We start from the raw sequence: 20,840 nt of genomic DNA, 5'->3' as shown, positions 1-20,840 counted from the left end.
GACCGACTGGACTTCTGCAAACTCTGCTATCTGACCAATCGAAAGAATGTCGGATGTTGACTGAGCCCATGCCTGAAACATCGAGACGGTTTGACGGATGTCAAGGTCATTTCCATCATGGCTCGATGCTGCTCACCCAGATGTAGCGTTTCTTGAATCTTCTGTTTCACAATCTCCCGGGAATCGTTTACATCGTTTCTTCTCACCGCTTTCATGGAAGCATCAACAAGACCCTTCCAGATGAGACGGTGGAGCGACTTGTTGTCTGGCCCTTTCTGTGGAGCCTGCGAGTCGGCCAAATGCTGAATCGCGACAGGTGAGTCTGAAAATTTCAACCCTGACTTCATAATCGGTCTTTCTCGATTAGCGCAAAAATCAGTACAAGGTAGACGCAGTATGCTTCGAATAACTCACAAGATCAGCTGTTCAAAGTGAAGAGCTGGATCTTCCATGTGCCACGAAACCCAGTCCTGCGGCTCGAACCACGAGGGATGAAGCAGCTCAGCTTGGGCCAGGAAGGCCTTAAGCTCTGTGGCTTGCATGTTGGAAACTATACAAGTCAGTCAATACTCCTCAGCTGCGAGTGGCTCGACTAACTGATCGAAGCCGCTGACAACGGACGTTCCCCTTTACCAGCTTTCCTCCAGTTTTCACTGGCTTCAAGCGAGAAAGTTTGCACCGCGTTCTGGAACATGATTCGATCCAAATCGTCAAGAGACTCGTCGCCCAAAGATTCGTCACCAGTGTCGACTGTCTGCGCCTGAGGTTCACAGGGCTCCTCGTGTCCAAGATTCGTCGGTCCAGCCTCGTCAAGGGACTCGTCACCCAAGGATTCTTCATCAGTGTCGATTGTCTGCGCCTTATGGTCACGGTAGTAGTCGTGCCCAGTGTTCGTCGGTCCGGCCGGTAGAAGTCTCACGGCGCAAACAAGGCTGTTCAAAAATTGCACGAAATATTCATGACGGCTGTCCTTTGACGTTTTCAAAGCTGCTGCATACGTTTCGGCAATGCCGTTGCGTAGTTCGATCGATGTTTCAATGTTCTTGATCACCTCGGCTGCTGTCTGTGGATTCAAGTACAAAGGCAGGTGATCGTGCCACTGTCGGAGCTTCCAGCCCTTCCAGCCAAAATAGGGCTGGTTCGCGAACAACTTACAGAAGGCTTGTTCCTCGGCTTTTTTGTATTGTACATAGAGTGAAGCTGTGGATGACATCGCTGTTGCTGGTCATGGGTTACAGGCGATGCTGGGTATGTGAAAAGCAAGTGAAGTGGGCAGATAAGATGACGGACCGGATTGGCAAGAAATATTACTTAACGCCCGTGCCTTTGTTTAAGGGCTCTGGCGCGGGCCTTATATGTGCCCACTAGGTATGCCCAAAGCAAGCGGGGTTGGTGCTGAACCTGGCAGGGGAATCCAGTCAGCAGGGGAGCAGATTGCGGTGCGTGCCAAGGGTCCCATCTGCAATAGCCCGTACTAGCTAGACCTTGCCAAATGTGGCAGCCCAATGCAGAGCGGTTGGCCAATATTTTCCGACCGCGGAGTAGGGCGCTCGGATCCCCGTTTACTACGGCTAACACCTGTCATGCCGGGGGAGACGAGTTCAACCAGCCTATCTTAACGGCACCTGCGCCCCGCATACATCTGCGACAGACGCTGAACCCGACTGGTCTACCAGTAACGACACATAAGCGCTGCGTAATGTGACTCTCGGCGGAGGGAAACAGTGGCCGTCGCCGTCCAGCCGACGCTTATCATGTAATCCTAATTCGACCGACAGTGCCCCAGCGGGCACTGTTTGAAAGAAGTCATCTCGGCGGCGCGCCTTGAATGTGCTAGTAACTCACCCATGTAACCACGACTTGACGGGGCGCTTCACTGACGAGTGCGTTAAAGTACCAGCAGTGATTGGGACATCCTAATAGTAACACAGGCAAAGCTAGTCAAAGTGAGCCATCTCGGCGGCGCGCTTCGAAGATTGTTACTAGCAAAGCGCTCAGATGCAGCCCTTTAATGGATGGTGACTATCGAGGCCGGTCGGGGGTGGAGTCAGTGGGTGGCGGTTGGGGCACTGTTACTGGCAAACCAGTTGGCGGGATGACAAAACCGGGATGGGGACCCACTACGTCAGGACAAAATTTGACTCGAAATTGTGGGTCGTTTCATACCAGTAGTCGAATACCATGACGTAGCAGTGCATCCGAAAGTGCAGCACAACGCAGCACAACGCAGCAAAGATATCGCGTACGTGGATCTGAAAAGAAGCTGATTACCCTCCGCGTGCCCCGCTCTCAATTGCTGTTTACACTGTTACCAGTTTTCCTCGCATGGCTGATGTGATGACAGGCATGTTATGGCCAGCAATGGTGTGTAAGTACCTCGTTGTTCACCGCATGTAGGTGAGTAGCCCCCTGGTGATGAATGTCAGCGTTTCTACGGGAAGCCGTGCCGGTGATGTCCAATTTCCTCCATAACACCTATGCTTAGGATTCTTCCTGGTATTTATCTCGGCTCCTGGCACTGGTAGCACTGCTTCAGTCCGCAAAATCAGCGCACTTTTCGCGATGGAAAACTTCTCCTTGCCAGATGGACTATGGCTGCTTTGGGTCTTATGGTATGTTGCGTTTCCAATCTACAGTACATAAAAACTCCAAATTCTCCGAATAATCCGAAATCCATCCTCAATCCTTCTTGCCAGTGGTAAGTTATGACGACTTGCGAACTTCATGGCACATTCACTGTCCGGTTTTCCGCCAGCGGCGACACACTACTTGACGTCCAATCGATCGGAACCTCCGCGGGATAAAAAAACAGCCGAATCGCGTCTCCTCTTCAGAGCTGTAGGGTCACTGTCGCGCGTAACTTTCCGTCTGGCCCTCCGCGACGATTCTTCGTCCTTCGCACCTTGAATTTCGGCACGCGTAAGCACAATTCCATGGCGGACGAGATCTGATGGGCTTTCTTCCTCATCCGCAGGTTGCTCGACACTGGTGGCGAGGAAGGCTGGCCACACAACCTTGGCTACGTCGTCGGCTGACAGCGCTGCCGGCTCCAGCTCCTGGTGCCGTAGTGGCGCAATCTTCGCTCTATTGTCGGATGCGACTGGATCTGTCCAGCTCGACATCAGCTGCCAGTCGTCTGGTGTCTCGAAGGCAAAGCACGGCTCAACCCTCTCACAAAGCCTCTGCACACGCTGCCAGTTGCTGCATAGCACGCTTGTGAGGTGCCTAAGCTGTGATCTGAATGTCGCATGCTGGTCGGTCGGTACCCAGCCAGCCACCGCCGTCAACACCTCCTCGACGACGCGTTCGGCACAATCATCCTGACGCGTCTTCTGCTGTTCGGGCAACACTTTAAGAAGCATGGCGCGAACAAGCGAGTCCTGGAACGCATTCGCCGCCGGTAGCGCGTCTAATACATCATCGGCGCTAGTGCCCAAGGAAAGGTACGTTGGACGAAAGACGTATTCCGAGAGCGCTCTGGCATAGATGACGAGGCCCGCGATTGTCCTCATTTGCTTCGCATCAGTCGAGTTCGAGACAGGAAGTGGAATTGCACGCTGTATGGCAACATGATCCCTGACGCGGTCCCAAGATCTTGAGTCATGCATCCTGTCTTCGTCAACTTCGCGGCCTAGGAATCCTTTGAATAAGGCCAGGGCGTCTTTAAACGACGAGCCAAGAAATTCGGATCTGGTACCAAGCGTTAGCCTCCGTCATACAGTGGTCGACAGATCGTTCCAACACTTACATGCCCACTCTCACATCCCTAAGGGGTGTCAAGGTCGCAGTGTATGACCGGAAGGTTGCGAGATCGCCCTCAGCCCTCGTCAATGCCTGGGACTGAGTGTCGAATTGGCCGATAGTGGACCGTAATTTGTCTGTTAACGTAGCGGATTCCTTCTTCGCCGTCGCTAACTGTTCTTGCTGTTCCCTAATGGTACTTTCGAGCTTTGCGGCGCGTTCTTCGTGTTTTTTGCTGTTAGCGATCGATCGCCCTACATCCTCCTCAAGTGATTTGATTTTTCCTTTCAACTTCGTGACAGTGTCTTGCTCCGCATTCAGCTTCCGATAAGCTGCTGCCTTATCCTCCATAACCTTACTATGCTGCTTGGTCTGTTCGTCAATCCTCTTCTCGAACGCCTCTGTGTCAGCATTTCGATCCGCAATTAACCGGGTCAGTTCTCCGAGGTTCTTGTCGTAGGCGGTCGTTATGTCATCGACCTTTTTCTGAAGTGTATCATGCTCCAGAATCATGGCTTTCAGTCTTTGGAACCCCTTGTCAGTGCAGAATCTGCCGAACACAGAAACAAACTCGTTGAAAACATCTTCGGGCCCTTGGCCATGAGCGGATAGACCTGCCTTTGGAGGATTATGGCTAGCTGACGGAGGCATGGTGGTAGCAGATAGGTTGTTGTTCTGGGAGCCGATGAGAGAATTCAGATGAGAAGGAATCGAGGATGGCATCTTGCTGTATATATATACATCTAGTCGTGCCAAGTTGACTCCGCGTTTGGCAGGAGGTTATTGCCGCCATTTAGTTAATCGCCCTGCGTGAAAGCGGCTTCGCGACTGACTGCTCTTCGGGATATGGTATTAGAAACCGCATGAAGATTGTTTCCTGAAAGGCCCGGGGCGGAGGTGATCCGTTGGTTGAGAAGTCACGAGCTTGCAGGTCATAGCTATGATGGCACATCTTGGCGAAGAGGAGACCAGGTTACTCACTTGGACGATGCAGTTGGCTGTTGATACGGAGGCACGTTGGACGATGACCCTAACGCCCGCCTTACCCAGCGACACGCCTTGCATTAATTGCAACGCGAGGGTCCTTCTCAGGGCGACGGACCAACAAGACGAGGCGTTGCAAGCTAATCATCTGTCGGGTGGCACGGAGTTTGAGGAGACGAACTACTCAACGGGCATGATCGATGCAGAGGTGTTGTCGGTTGGATCTCCACGCCGGGGAAGCCTGCAGTGCATCCGTGCCTTATTCGTCAAATGGATGTCTTTGGAACATGCTTCTAATCCGGCTGCATGATTTAGAAATCCTACCCTGGCGGCCACTTGCTCCAACGGCCCTCCTTCGCACCCTTACTTCAATTCGGACTGCGCAGGCAGTGTCGATGGCTCCTGTTTCTGCTCCTCCTACGGTGACGTCTCATCCCACGGCGAAACCGTGAACGGGTTGTTGGTTTGAACCCGCTTCATCGGTACATTTCTCAATGCATCCGCCACAATACTCTTAAACTTCCAGTTGTTTGCAACGGCCCCATCGCTATACATGACCTCGATAATTGTCAGGTATTATCAGCCACCATAGGATTTGCCGCCCAGCTTGCAATGCCTTAGTTGTTTCTAATTTTCTGCGATAATTATCGACAGAGCGAACATAGAACAACAACCCGTTATTTCGCGATCGCAGCAATGGACGCGGCGGCATCCGACTTCCGAATTGGTATGCACAGCATTTCAATAGTGTGCATGCATGCAAATGCTGCAGCTTGCAGCCGGTGAAGGATATGCTTTTCCACCGGTTCGCCGATGTCAGTTCAATGGCTGGACTTCGTCCACTTTGCCAACACAGACAGCACATCTCATATGGCCCTCCTGTCGCTCGCATGCAGCAGCGAGCTCGGTAGTGAAACGCCGATCCCACCTGCGGTACAATTCTGGTGATTCGACGTGTTAAGACGCGGACAAGGGTACGGTGGCCGTTGGTGGTTGCCTTGTGCCTTGGATGGCTGTGCACTACATTGTAGTTTGGGAAATGACGACGGCCTTGATCCGAGCCATGACGTGGATTTAGATTGTGCGATCCTGTTGCGGAGCAGTAGACAGAAGACATTTGTGGCTGCTGTGAGGGGATGGCCCGAGCGAGCATGGTCGGTAGTGTGTTTTATCGCGACCGAGGGCTGGGATCGACCGTTGATTCTACCAGCGCTGTCAGCTTGTGGTTGGATGAACGACATTGTCTGGTGCTGGTTGGATCATCAGTTAAGTCCCCGCCAGGGGGACTGCCAGGGGATGAGAAACCTGCGCGTCTTGGGGTGGGCAAGCCCGCGTTCCGGCCGAAGGGCACGGCAAGCCTGCCTTGTCGCAAGACCAAAGAAAGAGGGCGCGAGAAGGTAGGGCGGCTGCATCTGCGGGAAGGATTGGTGCAGATGGTTTAGGAAGAATGCCAAGGGCGCCTCTGCGATTCTCACAGGCCAACGATGGTCGACATGGCCTTGGGGCGATTGGGCCCGACGTTGGACTTGTCAGGGAGATCAGTACCCATATGTGACTGCGCAACGGGGAACCTCTCTTTTTTTGCAAATAGCTGAATAGTACAACAGCTGCCTGACAGGGCTCCCATGGAGGTTGCTCGCTTTTCGGGGTGTGGCTAGCCCCTTCTGGCCATGGCTGTGTTCAGCTTCATGTTCATTGGCGATTGGGTTGACGCGGCACTACAGCAGGAAAAAGGTGGGCACGAATCAAGCTCTACGCAGGTGGTAGCGTGGCAGGCTCGGCGCTGCAACCAGTGCGGCCACCCGGCCAACAGCAAGTTTTACCACTAGGCGCCGCACATCCAGAAGACAAACTGTGCTTGCCGCCCGCCGCGTCGGCCTGCCAGTAATCGACTCGTTCAGCACCAATCAACGCCTGCGAGACAATGGATGTCGAGAACACTCAGCTTTCAACCGGATACTGCCGTGTCGCCCGGGTCCATAGCACTTCGCCGACGCGGAGCTGGACGGTCAAGTACTGTAGCATTTTCTCAACTTTCATCGTAAATTGCTAGCATTCTCACAACAGTTTAACCGACACCACAAATGGCCGTCGGCTAGACCCACTCCGACCGAGGTCCGTGATATCAAGACGTGGGATTCAACATGGGGGAGGTGTTAAAAATCAAAGCTTGCGCTTCAGGATTGGCTTCTTGGGTGGCCTTGACGAATGCTTTCACATTACAAGTAACGTGTCCAGTCAATCGCAGCAAGAATGTGATTTGCGTTCTCTGCGTTGCACGGATAATCGCATTATTCAGATTTGCCTTATTCAGGTACTGCTTTAGATGCATGTTCACTGAATTCTCGTGCTGGATGAGGTACACCAACAACTGTGAGAAACAATCGGACGAAAGCAATGTCCTCATCAACTCCATCAAAACACACGTCTCCCTGCCGAACGAATGTTGGCACCTGTTCGAGGGATGCTTAAATTGCGAGGGCAGATGGTACTTCCAGTTAGGGCGAACGATCGATGCCGGCTTGGAGGGTTTTCAACAGCATCAGCCGTTATGATTGTGGCGGGCTTATGACACAGGAAGCGGTCTGATGGCCAGGGCTGTGCCACCGGCGGGGTGGCCCATCCGAACTCAGCGGGTCCGGCGCCCTGGACCTGCGCTTTTTGCGAAGCATTTGGGCTTCCGCGCTGTTCTTACTGTCACAACGCTTCTCTGTCTCTGCCTGCATCCTATTCTCGGTGCATCACGATGGGTAACTTTCATCCAGGTCAACCGCCAGGTGCAATCGGTTAAGTCCAACTGAGATGCTGGCAGCACGGGCCATAACCCTTCCATTGGAGTGTTGTGACCCGTGCACGCCAAGCCTCACTTCTACATAGTACAATCCAGCCAGCGCTAATATCTGTGGATGCATGGTTACTTCCTGGGCAACAAAACGCCAGATGATAATTGTCAGACAGCGACTGACAGGCCCATAGTTAGGGTGTCAGCAATATGTAAAAGGGAGCCAAAACTGGCTTATCCGCATAATTACATGTCGTGAGCATGGGACGCAGGAATCGTATCTATAAGTGCCTCTCGTCTCTAGGACTAACTATACAAAAGGAAGGGTCTGCTGGGATCTATATACCCAGGTGAATGAAGGTATCGTGAGTCAGACTGGAACACTGATGTGACCAGAATGCCCTGATGAAAGCCGGGATGACCCGGCCGGGCCGGACGGGCCGGGACGGGCTGGGGGCATCACGACATTACAAAATGCACGAACCGGTGAGAACGGATAGATAGATACGAGACAGAGCCCCGCATCGACCGTCCGCAAAACCTATGCCAGACCCCTTCTAGGAGCCGGTTTCGACTCTCGGGGGTAGGGATTCTAAAGCCTATAAGAAGGACCCTGCTCGTACCGATTTGTGCCCTTTTCTTAAGATCCGTATCTGGCTTCATCCACTGTATTGGAGAGTCGAGATCCAGAAGTTGGCATTGGATGCCGCTGCAATCACGTACGATGTAGTTGGTGGTCGGTTCTGGCGACTGGTGCACGGCCCTCCCGGCCAGGATCTCGCTTGCTTACCTGTATTCCCTGTCTCCAGCATCCGTGTCTAATTACTAGAAGTCAGTTTTGGCTTGTCCTCCTAGCCACACACCAACGACCTTACTGACCACTCCGTTTCCCATGTTGAGAAGAGATGGATATGGCTCTTGTAGAGCGTTATTCATTATGTCCGCAAAATCCATTTCCAGCTCCCTTGAACCGGCTGGGTTTGGAGCAAGATTGTCCCCAACCACACGACAAGGATCTTGCTTGCTGAGTCATGTCCCCTGTTTGCAAGATCCAAATCTGGCCCTTTTGGAAAGCCATTTCTTACTTTTTGATTCCGGCTTCGAGAGATGAACTCCCCAGCCGCGCGACTAGGATCTTGCTCTGTTGGGTAGAATGGAATGTCGAGACCTAGAGATCCAGTTCCAACGTCGCCGCAACGATGAGGCAGGTGCTGGTTCTGGCTTTTGGTGGAGGTTGTCCCCAGGCATACAACCAGGATCCTCCTTGTCCTCTATCCGCCCCTACACGCTCCACATCTGACTCTTGCCAGGAGCTGGTTCCGGCTGGTCTTCCCAGCCACGCAACAAGGAGCTTTCTTCCTCTACTACGTACGGTAACTGCCAGATCCATATCTGGCTTTCTATTGCTATTTTGGAAAGTCCTGAACATGCTAGAAGCCTGTTTGGGCTCCCAAGATCCCAAGATGGGCCATTCAAGCCATACAGCAAGCACCTTGCTGTGCCGTGTATGAATGGTTCCCGCAAATCTCGTTTCCGTCTCCTGTTGATGTATTGGAAAGCCATGGCCTGGAAAGCCAGTTTAGTGCCCCTGCGGCTGTGACGCGGAAGCCGGTTCTGTCCTTTGGTCGAGAGTCTTCCCAGCCATGTAACAAGGTTCTTCCTTGCTCTACCATGTGTTCCATCTGCACAATCCATATCCAGCTCCTGAAGGGGCAGGTCCTGACCTTTCATGGAAAGCGTTTTAGACCATCCGATAACGACTCTAACTGAACTGCTCTGCTACGTCCCCGTCTGCAGAATCCATTTCCAGATCCCAGTTATTATGTTGGAAAGCCGTGACCCAGGAATCGGCTTTCGTCGCCGCTACACTTTCATCTAGAGATCCTGTTTTTACAGGAGTCACTATACCCAGCCATACAAACTTTCCTCTCGCCTAACTTTTCTTGGCATCCGCTGTTAGTGAATCAGGTGATGAACCACTAGAATCCTTATCAGCCGAAAACTCTTCACTTCTCTGCTCCGGAGCCCTTCCGCGATGGCCTCACAGCCTCCGGCGGACATCGGACCGCTGCCGGCCTCACCGGCCGGCCCCGATCGGGGCTCTGGGCCACCTCCAGAGCCAACCTCTCCATCAAGGGCTAAACGCCGCCGCAATACCGAGACTCAGCCACTCCGGCCCAGCCTCGCGGGAAGCCAGCCTAACACCTTCAATCCAGCTCCCCCAACGGCAATGGGGCCTCCGATCTCAACTCCAGCCACTGGTAGGACCGCCACTGGCTCTGTCTTGTCCGCCCTGGACGAGGAGGCCAGGCACTATGAGGCCCGCAAGGATGTCTTCTTGACTATCGCGCAGTCTGTCGATAATGTCGTCTCCAGCTTTGAGGGCCCCAGGAAGCAGATCGCGAAAGAGGCTACGGCCTATGTGATCCAAGCCCTAAAGAAGCTCATTAACAAGGAACATGCTCCGACACTGACCCGGAGCTGGGCCGCCGTCACGGCCTCGGCACCAGGTACAGCTCCAGACCCCCACCGGGCTCCGACCGCCCGCAGGCCAGACCCCAGGCAAAATCCCAGGCCCAACCCCAGCCCCAACCCCAGCCGAAAGAGGACCTCAGGGTCTTCGCCCGCATCTCGGAGGAGGGCCTGTCAGCTGCCCGAAAGAACGCTCCTTTTGCCCTACGCCAGACAGTTTGCCGGACCTTTGGCCTCCAACTGGCAGATATCCCTCACATCTACCACATTGCTACCGGATACTCACTAAGGCCATCAAACAAGCAGATCCAGCAAGGCCTCCTGGCAGACAAGCAAAAACTAGCGGGCTGCTTAGGGGCTTACAAAATAGAGACTCCTATAAAGTGGTTTACCTACGTCGTCCCGCGCTGCCCAGCCAAACTGTGGAGCGTTGACGGGGACGCCCTGGACCCAGCCACCTTGATCGAGGACGAGGTCTTTGCCCAGACAAGACAGAAGCCCACCCGGGCCCGGCAATCCCGCCTTGGGCCGAACCCCATTACGAACGAAGTCTCTTGGGTCATCTCATTCCTAACAGAGGTACAGCCCTTCAGACTGTTCAACCAAAGCAGCAGGTCCCAACTCATTCAGAAGAGGAAGACGCTCATCAGACACGACCCTGGCTGCCAGGGCTACCACTCAAACAGCTACTGCAACCGACAGCCGCTCTGCAACAACTGCAGCAGACCTTCAGACTCGCACGAGACTGGGCCCTGTACAGCTAAACCGAAGTGTGCGAACTGTTGCGGCCCATTCCAGGCTAGCCACAAGAACTGTCCAGCAAGGCCTATGGCGATGAACGGCACCCCTGCCCTCCCAGACCGGAAGGAGCGGGCCCGGATCCGCAAGGTTGGACAGAAGGCCTATGACGCCCTCTATGAGGCCAGTCTAAGCGCCTCTCGGAGCAGCACCCAACAGCCTGGGGACCTCCCCCCCTCCGACCAGGACCAACCGCCCGGCTCCAAGCGGCCACGCACAAGGACACCTTCCGAGAGCTCAATTATGTGCCTCGGGGACAGGGACACCGATAGTAGCAGCACGAGTGAGGATGAGCCTGAGGACGCCGAGGGTCCTCCCCAGACTAACCGCGCTATTCTACCTCTCTTGAACAGGAGTCAAAGAGTAGCCCAGAAACCGGATTACAACGTTGCTAATGCCTACACCCACCTGGAACTCGACTCGGAGACGTAGGCCGAAGCAGGCCTCTCCACAGGTGCTACATATAGCTCAGTGCAACGTAGGGAAGCAGTCGCCAGCACACACAGCTTTCCTGGAGCTCTGCTGGGCTGAGCTGATCGACATTGTACTGGTCCAGGAACCCTGGATAGGCTATGTTAACAATATGCAAATCAACACACATCCAGGCTTTGACTCCTACGTCCCAGTGGACTTCTGGAAGGATAGGGAAACCAGACCTAGGGTCATGACCTACATACGGAAAGGGATGAAGTGGAAGGCCCAGCAGCAGAGGCCCGTCCAGACAAGGGACATCCTATGGATCACAGTTGACAACGCAACTACTGTGGTTAACGTATACAGACAACCAGGAGACCCTCAAAACCACACAACTACAACCCTCCTAAACTACAGGCCGCCGGAAAGAGCCCTTGTAGCAGGGGACCTCAACGCTCATCATTACTCCTGGGAGCCCGGATCGAGGAACAGGAATAGGGGGGGCGACATAGCAGACTGGGCAGATGGCCACGGCCTGGCATTCATCGGCGAGACAGGGACTGCGACCCATGCCCAAGGCCATGTACTCGATCTTACCTTCTCGAACATTCCCCGCGCACACGCGGTAGTCAGCCCACACCTACACCCAGGGGCCGATCATCAAGCAATTATCTCAACAATCCCGCTTCAAAAGCACCGACAACAACAGACAGACCAACCACAGTCACTATCAGTCGCAGACTCGGCCCTACCCCGGTTTAGAGACCTGATCAGAGCAGGAGCCTCAGTCTTACCTACTCTGCAGGACGAACCTACCCCTGCCGAGTTGGACACCCAAGCGGAACGACTAGTCGACCTTCTCTCCACGGCTGTCCAGGCTGTAGGAAAGAAACGAGGTAAGCATGGGAAAGGGGCCCCTTGGTGGACACAAGAGTGCGCAGAAGCCCACCGAACGTACCGCGAGGCCTGCTGCCGACAAGCCCAAGAACTAGAGCAGACCCCACGCCTTGCTACCCTCGAAGAGCAGAAGGCCTTCTTGAGTACAGTCAGGAAAGCTAAGCAGGCCTACTGGGCTGCTAAGATCGAAGGAGTTACCTCGGACCAAGACCTCTACAAGATTATGGGCTGGCGAAAGGCTAGCCTAGGGGTAAGAGCCCCCCCTCTGGTAGTGGAGGGTCAGACGATCAACGACACTCAGGGTAAGGCCCAAGCACTCCGAAGAGCCCTCCTAGAGAGGTTCAGTGCCCAGGATGACCTGCCGGGAGACCCGTTCGACGTCCCTACGGTCTCTCGACGACGGATGCCCTGGCATGATGTCATCAGTAGAGAAGAGCTGAGGGAGGCTACTCTGACAAAGACCACGACCCCTGGCATCGACGGGATCACAACACGGCTGCTTCAGGCCTGCTGGGACCTTATATCTGATCCTGTTAGACAACTGTTCCAAGCCTGCATACAGACGGGCTACTTCCCCCAGCCTTTCCGCAGAGCGGAGGTCGCTATGATCCAGAAGGCAGGGAAAACAGACTTTTCTAAAGCCGGATCCTGGCGGCCAATAGCCCTACTATCTTGTCTTGGGAAAGGTCTCGAGAGGCTGATAGCAAGAAGAATGTCCTACCTTACCATCCTAGAAGGGGTGACCAGCCCACAGCAAATAGGGGCTCTACTTGGCAGGTCAGCGGTTGACCTAACCACCTGCCTCGCCCACGACATCGAAATGGCCCTTGACAAAGGGCTCACAGCTACATTGGTGACGATGGACGTCCAAGGGGCTTTTGACTCTGTCCTTCGGAACCGTCTGATTGTCCGGCTACGCCAACAAGGCTGGCCTCACAGCCTGATCAGACTGGTATTCCACTTTGCTTCGAACCGAACTGCCAGAGTCAGGCTGGAGGACGCAACAACAGAGGACTTCCCGCTGGCCTGCGGGCTGCCCCAGGGCTCCCCGCTGTCCCCTATTCTCTTCCTGCTTTACATCGCAGACATCTTAGCAGAAGATCCGAGGCTCCGGTTCGGATACGCAGACGACATCGGCCTTCTGGCCATGGGCCCCTCCCTTGAGAGTAATGCTGCGACCCTCGGCCAAGAGATCACACGTATCCTCGACTGGGGAACGGAGAACAAGGTCGCTTTTGACCCAAAGAAGTCCGAGGCTATCCACTTCACAAGGAAACATAATCAGCAAAGAGATCTGCCAGAGATCAAGGCGAGACACCTTAGAATCGTAGCATCAACGAAGCCCATCCGTTGGCTAGGGGTCTGGTTCGACAAGAGGCTTTCTTTCCGACACCATGTTGAAACAAAGCTGGCTGCGGCGACGAAGGCGGCCCAACATCTTAGACACCTGACAAACACAAAAGGCGGGCTCCCGGCCGCTGCTGTACGCAAGGCTGTGATCTCCTGCGTCCTGCCAATCGCCCTGTACGGGGCCGAGACCTGGTATGGAGGCATGACCAAGCCAGCCCCTGGCAGAGCCGCCGATACCGGCCGCAATCTTTCCCGCCAGACAGGCGCAGTCAGCACAGGCCAGAAGAGCCTTGCGCGTAAGGTCGAAAGCGTCATCACGGCAGCAGCAAGGGCTATCCTGCCGGCCTGGAAAACAACCCCAACGCGCAGCCTCCTTAGGGATGCTGGACTACCACCAAGCAAGGTGGCTCTGGAAGCAGTCCGCCTCCGCTTCGCAGCACGTCTAAAGAAGGTTGACCTACAACACCCTCTTGTCGCGAGGCTCTCCCAACGAGGGCGGCAGCAGACGAGGCTCCAACGGACTGCAGACCTTGCACCGAAATGCCCGAGACCCGCACTCATCCAACCGCAGTACCTCCCAGGGTCACAAGACCTCATAGTCCTGCAGACTAAGAAAGAGGCAGCCAAAGCTTTCCAGGCCTGGCTAAAGACCGTACCAGACAGCCACATGGTTGTCTTTTCAGATGGCTCCAAAGCGACGAACGGAGCCACAGGATATGGGTTTGTTATCTACCGCAGCAACAGGCGCGTCGCCCAGGGCTGCGGCCGACTCGGTCTAGCAGAGGTGTTCGACGCTGAGGCTGAAGGGGCGAGGATAGGACTCCGGCGGGCCCTCTTAACCTCCCAAGGCCAGCCTATACACATCTGCATCGACAACACCAGTGTCATCCGAGGAATACGGGGCGAGGCCCCAGACACCTCGCAAGCAGCGGTTCTCGAGATCCAAGCTGCTGCTAGGATATACAACATCCACACCCACTGGGCGCCAGGGAACCAGGGGAATAAGGGCAACGAAGAGGCGGACCGGCTAGCCAAGGAGGGCGCAGCGCTGCCGGTCCCTCTAGGCCAACTAGCTACGCTCTCCGGGATCAAACGGCTTGGCAGAGAGCGATTGCGAAATCAGTACAGACAGTGGTGGGGTAAAGAGGCGACCGAACGGTACACCCAGCTTGGACTGAGGCTACACTTCTCCTGCCCTCCCGAACTCGCCCTACCACGGAGCACCCTTCACCACCTCTTAGCGGCCCGGTCGGGTCACGGGGACTTTGAACACTATCACCGACGCTTTAACCACACCGAAGCTTTGCTAACCTGCTCCTGCGGAGAGGCAAAAGACGTAGATCACCTGGTCTACTGCCCAGCGACCTTGGCGAGGAGGCAGCAGTGGCCTACCCTCTACCCAACTGGTCCGCTCGACCCCATCGGACCTATGGGATCTCTGGAACGATACTTCAAGGGACTAATGACTGACCCAAAAGGCTTTGAGGCCTTCCTCCGCGTGACAAACTTCTTCCGGAAGATCTGCCCACGCTACTAGGGAACGGGCTTCGGCACGGGATCTAGACAGCCAACTCAACCCTCATAGGGAATAGACGGGAAGCAATGAATCTGGGGAACCAGCGGGAACCAGGGACAGATAGAACGCATAGTAGCCATCAGGCAGGATTTGGAGGACGAAAGAAAGGGCAATGTATGAAGTACGTAGTCCTAGCCCACGGCTCTCCACGCCACATACCCCTCGGGAGGTCTGCGACAAGGGTTCCACCCTTGTCGTCATGGCGTTAAATACAACAAACAAACAAACAAAATTGTGACAGCCAATGAGAACGTGAGCGCTACTCCCGACGAGGGCAAATTGTAAACTTTTGAGGCATCGGTATCTCGAGCTTTTCATAGTACGATGTCGGAAGACCGGCAACATTGGCAGTGAGCGGTGAGCCTTCTTCGTCTCCGAGTCTTGCGTGGCATTCCATAACTCGGTTCGTTGTCTCGGCGAAGACACGATCGGCTCTCTGGCTGTGTTCAAGCTACAGCATCTGTAGTGGCGATTCGCCGGGTTCGTGTGGAATATTCATCGCCCGTCATTGGGAAATCCTTCGTGGCCGAACCACGCGCCTGCCGACCGTTTGTATTGAGAGTACATTCAATTCATTTGGATTGATGTGAACACATCTGGGAAAACGTCGGACAGGAAGCGAGCTGGACACACGCCGCATGTGACGGGGGATTCGTTCCTGGACCGCACCGACCAAGTTGCCAGGGTTACCTGAGTGAACAATCCGCATCAAAATGGTTACTTAGTCATTACTTCCCATTTCCACCGTTCGGTCAGCGTTTTAAATAAGAAGTATAAGCTGCAATATCGTCCAAGCCCAACATGGAAATCACTCCACGTCATTCGACATCCCTGATGTACGCACAGTGGCCTTCTCACCTAGGCGACTGCCAGAGCGAGCATGCTCCTGCTCAATGGGATACGTTCAAGATCCCATTAAAGGTAGGCTATGTCTGCATCCAAATGTTGGTAGACCTTGTGCTAAGGAAAGCAGCTTCTTGAACAGCCACAGCCGATTCAGTCATCAGGAATCCTAGCGTTGCCCAATGAGCTGCTGCTTCAAATCTTCATGCACGTTAACCCGGTTAGCCAATTGTTCCTGGCACTCATGTGTAAGCGGCTGCTTGTTATCTCCAGAATGACATTCACAATGATCCCTTCTGCGCCCAAGCATCGTTCTTACCGGCTGGATTGCTCTGCAATGCTCGCAGTTCTACATATTGTACGACCAACGGACGCTCGCGGACGCCCCAAGAAGTCATAGGCGCCATGTTGCGTTTTATCAGCCCTGGACATTGCATATCCGAGTCATGCATTCAACCCATGCTCGATTCCCTATTGCAATAAGGGATATAGGCATTATGGCCTTGAAACCTTGTTCTGTTTATTGTTTAAGGTTACTGTAGAAAGATGTGTCAACAAAAACAACAACAACACCTCACTCGCTTAGTACAGTTTTGAGCTTATGTTGCTTCCTCTCCTGCACATACTTTCAATGTTTCGAAAGCCAAGAAGAGTCGTAATGTGCTCCCTAAACCCCCAAGAATAGCGATGGCTGCCTAATTTGGATAAATTATGGAGCCGACGTGATGGGTTACAGTGTGAGTAAGCAGAGAAGTCATGCGACTGTACTTGCTAACATCCGTTTTTGGCCCTGGGGACTAGCTCAAACCCACCAGATTCGGCAAATGGGGGTATACAGTCATTGTGTCTAATTAGCAACACTATGTGGAGCATGTCGAAAGATCTTGCTTGTCTTTCTGAAGAGGAGGCGACTTATGCTCATAAGTGTAGGAATAGACCAATATGCACATGATTGCTGGCTGTCAAGCTGTCGCCTGACACAAGCGCTCCCACCTCGTGTAGGCGCAAGTTGGGTTCCTCTAGTCTGTTTCTCTGATGTATCTCTGGAGGTCTACTCCCTACTTGCCCCTGGCTTGGAACATCCATTTTTTACCCACATATCCAAATCTTGAGAGAGAGCAGCTACTTTTGGCTGTACTTCAAAGCGGCCCCATTTGCAGGCCACAGATATTGTCTTGGCTTTCTTGAAGCGGCCAAAGTGCAGGAAATGGATGAGGACCAAGTTGGTGAATTATCCACAGCACGAAGCATTAGTTAAATAAGGTTGCGCAATCGACGCATACGTGCATTCATTAGGTTCATCATCTTTCTCAGATGCTCCTTATTTTAGGGGTGCACATTCTAAATTTCAAACAAAACCAGCAACCTTCCCAGTAATGACTTCCCCAACAGAGACCAAGATCCTCGTCTCATCCCATGGTAAGTGCACCACTATGAATGTTTCCGGTCCGTCTGATTGCTAATTCGACGCAGAGATTGCAGAGAGTGACCGTCTGAAGAGTCTGTACCCAACGGTCATCCTCGCATCTGCCGTTTCTGGCAGCGCTACCATGATTATGTTGCTTGGTAGATCGGCAACAACCGCCTCGGTTTTGAACGATGTCTCAACCTGTCTCCTCGTCAGCTCAGTCATCACGGCGGTCTTTACAGCAATGATAACGATCATGCTTTCGTTCGAGTTCCAGAGCAGCCATGAGCCCACCCGGATGCGTCGAGCAATGGCATGGGTGCCGATCTTCTTTTTCGACTTTATGCTATTCGAGTTGGTTATTGGCCTAGTTTTTTGGTTTACAGCTGGACATGCCTGGCAGTATGCTGCTCTTCTCGGCCTAGTAACCGGATCACTTTTCATGGTGACGGCAGCTGTAGCCGTGTGGATGACAGTAAAGGCCAGCCCGTTGAGTTGCCTGGGGAAACGGATGGAGACAGAGTCCAAGGGCTGACTATGTCGGTTTTTCGATCAATACCATAACCACCCGTTAATTTAGCTGATAAAGGACAGCATGCAGCATTAGCCAGAATTGTAGTATGCAGTACGGTAATACTACAGACCCTGCTAAGAATGCATATAAGACCTTTTCGTGGAAACTTTTCCGCCCATACATTTTGACGCTGGACTGCAGTGAACATGATACATATACGCGGTGCGCGAAGTTAGTCGTCTCTGCTGGGCGCCCATGATGAGGCATCAGCACGCGTCGTGGGCTTAGCAGGTATTGCAACACCTGCTCATTCCACCTGTCTACTTGCCCTTGGCCTGCAAGCCCTGGTGAGGTTTGGTTTCTCACAGCATTTCGTTATGGGCAAAGTCAACAGAGTAGTCACCCAAAGACAGTGCCTGTGGCATGGCGACCAGTGACTTGCAACCTGTCAACTGCTGCATCGGCAGCGAGGAAAACCACGAAGATCTTCTATTGCAAGATCAAACAATGCAGTTCGTGAAGCGTCCCCGAAAGGTTCTGTCGGAACATTAGCTGTCCGGCCGCCGGCCGGATGACTCGTGTGCCCGGAAGGCTACATATCGGCCTCTAACGGCCGTGGCAATAACCTCCCTTTGTATTCCACACACTAAGCAATATCATAAGTAGACCAATATAACGAGTCTTCGTTGCTTCACCTCGCCGTATATACGGATACCTGGTACAGTTACCAACAGGTTCATTTACCGAAGCACCCATGCTACTGTAGCCAAACACCCGCTTACTTGTCAACTGATCGAGGACGGGAGCTTCAATTACGCTCTCAATTACGCTCCCGGTGCAGCCGCTATCCTATTTGTCCGAGTCTACTGAATCATAGCCGAAACCCGTCTCCCCTGTGGGTGTAGCCTTCCGAATGATTTGCGAATGCCTGATATGATGACCCAATTCTGTTTATCTCGAGGAATACTCTCAAGAAGTTCCAAAAGCCACTTCAGGTTGAAATGCACGACACCATGCCGTCTTTCATGCACGGTTCGTCGTGGTCAGTCGAGCCATTCCGAAGGACGTAAAGCTCGTATGTACAGCAAAAAAACATCTAAATCTTTGTCCAAGTTTCGGTAGCTTGGACGGTATCCTCAATTTAGATTGCCACTGTTTATTGTTAGCCTTATTAAGCAGAGTGTATGTTAATTTGATTCATGTAGCTAGTTGTAGAAAACGGCCAAGGTTAGAAGCAGCTATGAATGAATAAAATTGAATAACTATGTTTAACCTTACAAGAGACGCGAAAGCCTCGCTTTCAGGCGTGCCTTTTCACAAAGATTACCGTGAAATAGCAAGTTGCCTTTCTAGTTCGCGTAATGATGCCATGATTCGAGCTTTCCACTTCTTGAATTCCTTCTCTTGGTTATCCAATGTCTCCTGGATATGCTTATTCCGTGTCTCTCTTCGTTCTTTCATCATTCTCCGCTTATGATACTCGCTTGTTGAGAACTCTCTCCTGTTTGTGCTGCCGTTATGCTCCCCTAAAAGACTGGTAGGAGTCACAAGGTGACATTTACCTTTGTTACTACATCCGTAGGGACACGTCTTTGCGAGTTCTGGTCCAAGGGGTTGAAGACATTCGGTGTGAAATACGTGACCTTGGAATCAAATAAGCCTGCAGAACCTTGTTATCAAGTAACGGGATTACACTTACCGCACGGAATGGCTTGTAGAGTCTTGTGTAGGACATCTTCTTTGCAGACGGCGCAGGCTAACTGGTAGATCTTCTGAGCCTGCTGACTTCCATGACGCCAGTGGTTTTGCCTAGAGCAGTACACCCCGATGGTCCCGTTGTATTTCCGGTAGTTCTTGCAGCATGTCGGACAAATGACCTGCGTATGTGTTTAGTCAAGGCTTCATTTCAGACATGGGAAACTAACGCATGAGCAACCAGGGAGCAAGAACTTCTCTTGGAGGGGTGCATAACACCAGGAGCAAAAGTACGAAAGCTCCTCGCCCTCGCTTTCGTTGGTAAGGTCAATAATAGTCATCTTCGAGTTCGGTTTAATGCTGTCAATGATAGATAAAGAAGAGAAACGCATGAAGTTGAGTGGCGGGTTTTAGCTTTCTTATAGATCGGAGCTTCGCCACCGCTTTGCTTATCATTTATGCCCTTTCATCCCTACCGCTTACCTCGGCGATTACGTCTATTAAGGACCAACACGTCTTGGTATGTACCCAATTAGTCTTGAGAGGCGATTGGACGCATGCTCCAGGCCCTGTCGCTGTTGATGCACCATGATGAGCAAGCAGGGGAGCGCGTTGCTGAACATCGTAATATCGGCCTCTGACGGCCGTGGCAATAACCTCTCTTTTTGTTCCCCTCACCAAGCAATATCATAAGTAGACCAATATAACGAGCCTTCGTTGCTTCACCTCGCCGTACATACGGATACCTGGTATAGTTACCAACACAATATGTTCCATGGCTATTTCCACGTTCCTCGCATAATGACACCAGTGTTCAGATTGGACTGGGAATATGTGGTGTTTGATCGACCGCTTTCAACCGGACATCAGTGACACATCGAGATGTAGGCTAAAGTATCCGGGGGTGAGACCACGAATAATAGGGACTGCGGGTTGCTTATCCGCATTAACGTCATCGGCAAATAAGACGCACTAGCCTCTTACTCAGACTTGCCTGGTCATCTGGACCGCCGCAATTCATTGTGGACGCGTTCGCGTTCCGGGCAGCTATGTAGCTGGGGTATTAGAGGCGGCTAAAACCGATCAGGATAAAATCAATCAACTCATCATGGGTTTTCTGTCTACTTAGGTCAATGTATTCAGCAATGGCTCGCTGGCCTGACAAATTCACTATGAGCTTCCCATCATCGTCATCATCATCAATCGTCTTGATGTTGGTCAATGAATACACTCTTCTATCGCACAAGCCGACGATTGCCTGAGCATCGCATATCCTGCGACAGAAAGCTTTGGCATTTGTTTGATGGGTTATTGCTTAACAACAAAGCTGTGGCCTTGCGGTTCCTATCTTAAATTTGCTCTTGCT

At 52.9% G+C, this 20,840-nt stretch overlaps 4 protein-coding genes across 4 annotated transcripts; 1 reads left to right on the top strand and 3 right to left on the bottom strand.

The window, feature by feature from the left end:
• On the bottom strand, nt 1-1,308 carry CDEST_02031 (uncharacterized protein). Its single transcript, XM_062918190.1, has 3 exons — nt 598-1,308; nt 415-550; nt 1-354 (listed from the first exon to the last, which is right to left on the bottom strand). The coding sequence occupies exons 1-3, from the start codon at nt 1,211-1,213 to the stop codon at nt 27-29; spliced, it is 1,080 nt and encodes a 359-aa protein (XP_062774241.1). The 5' UTR covers nt 1,214-1,308; the 3' UTR covers nt 1-26.
• Nucleotides 1,309-2,765: 1,457 nt separating this feature from the next.
• On the bottom strand, nt 2,766-4,392 carry CDEST_02030 (uncharacterized protein; the record flags this gene model as incomplete). The annotated part of the gene is made up of 2 exons (XM_062918189.1): nt 2,766-3,690; nt 3,749-4,392. 2 exons carry the CDS (start codon nt 4,390-4,392, stop codon nt 2,766-2,768), a joined length of 1,569 nt encoding a protein of 522 aa, XP_062774240.1.
• A 505-nt stretch (nt 4,393-4,897) lies between these two features.
• Nucleotides 4,898-6,251, bottom strand: CDEST_02029 (uncharacterized protein). The gene has a single exon (XM_062918188.1). It carries the CDS (start codon nt 5,876-5,878, stop codon nt 5,273-5,275), a length of 606 nt encoding a protein of 201 aa, XP_062774239.1. The 5' UTR covers nt 5,879-6,251; the 3' UTR covers nt 4,898-5,272.
• Nucleotides 6,252-17,233: 10,982 nt separating this feature from the next.
• On the top strand, nt 17,234-17,800 carry CDEST_02028 (uncharacterized protein; the record flags this gene model as incomplete). The annotated part of the gene is made up of 2 exons (XM_062918187.1): nt 17,234-17,276; nt 17,331-17,800. The coding sequence occupies 2 exons, from the start codon at nt 17,234-17,236 to the stop codon at nt 17,798-17,800; spliced, it is 513 nt and encodes a 170-aa protein (XP_062774238.1).
• Between the last annotated feature and the right edge of the window lie 3,040 nt (nt 17,801-20,840).

Source organism: Colletotrichum destructivum, chromosome 1 (assembly GCF_034447905.1).
Source record: "Colletotrichum destructivum chromosome 1, complete sequence".
NCBI lineage: Eukaryota > Fungi > Ascomycota > Sordariomycetes > Glomerellales > Glomerellaceae > Colletotrichum > Colletotrichum destructivum.
Note: the sequence above shows the minus strand (reverse complement) of the source record. Positions and strands in the feature narration are given on the sequence as shown.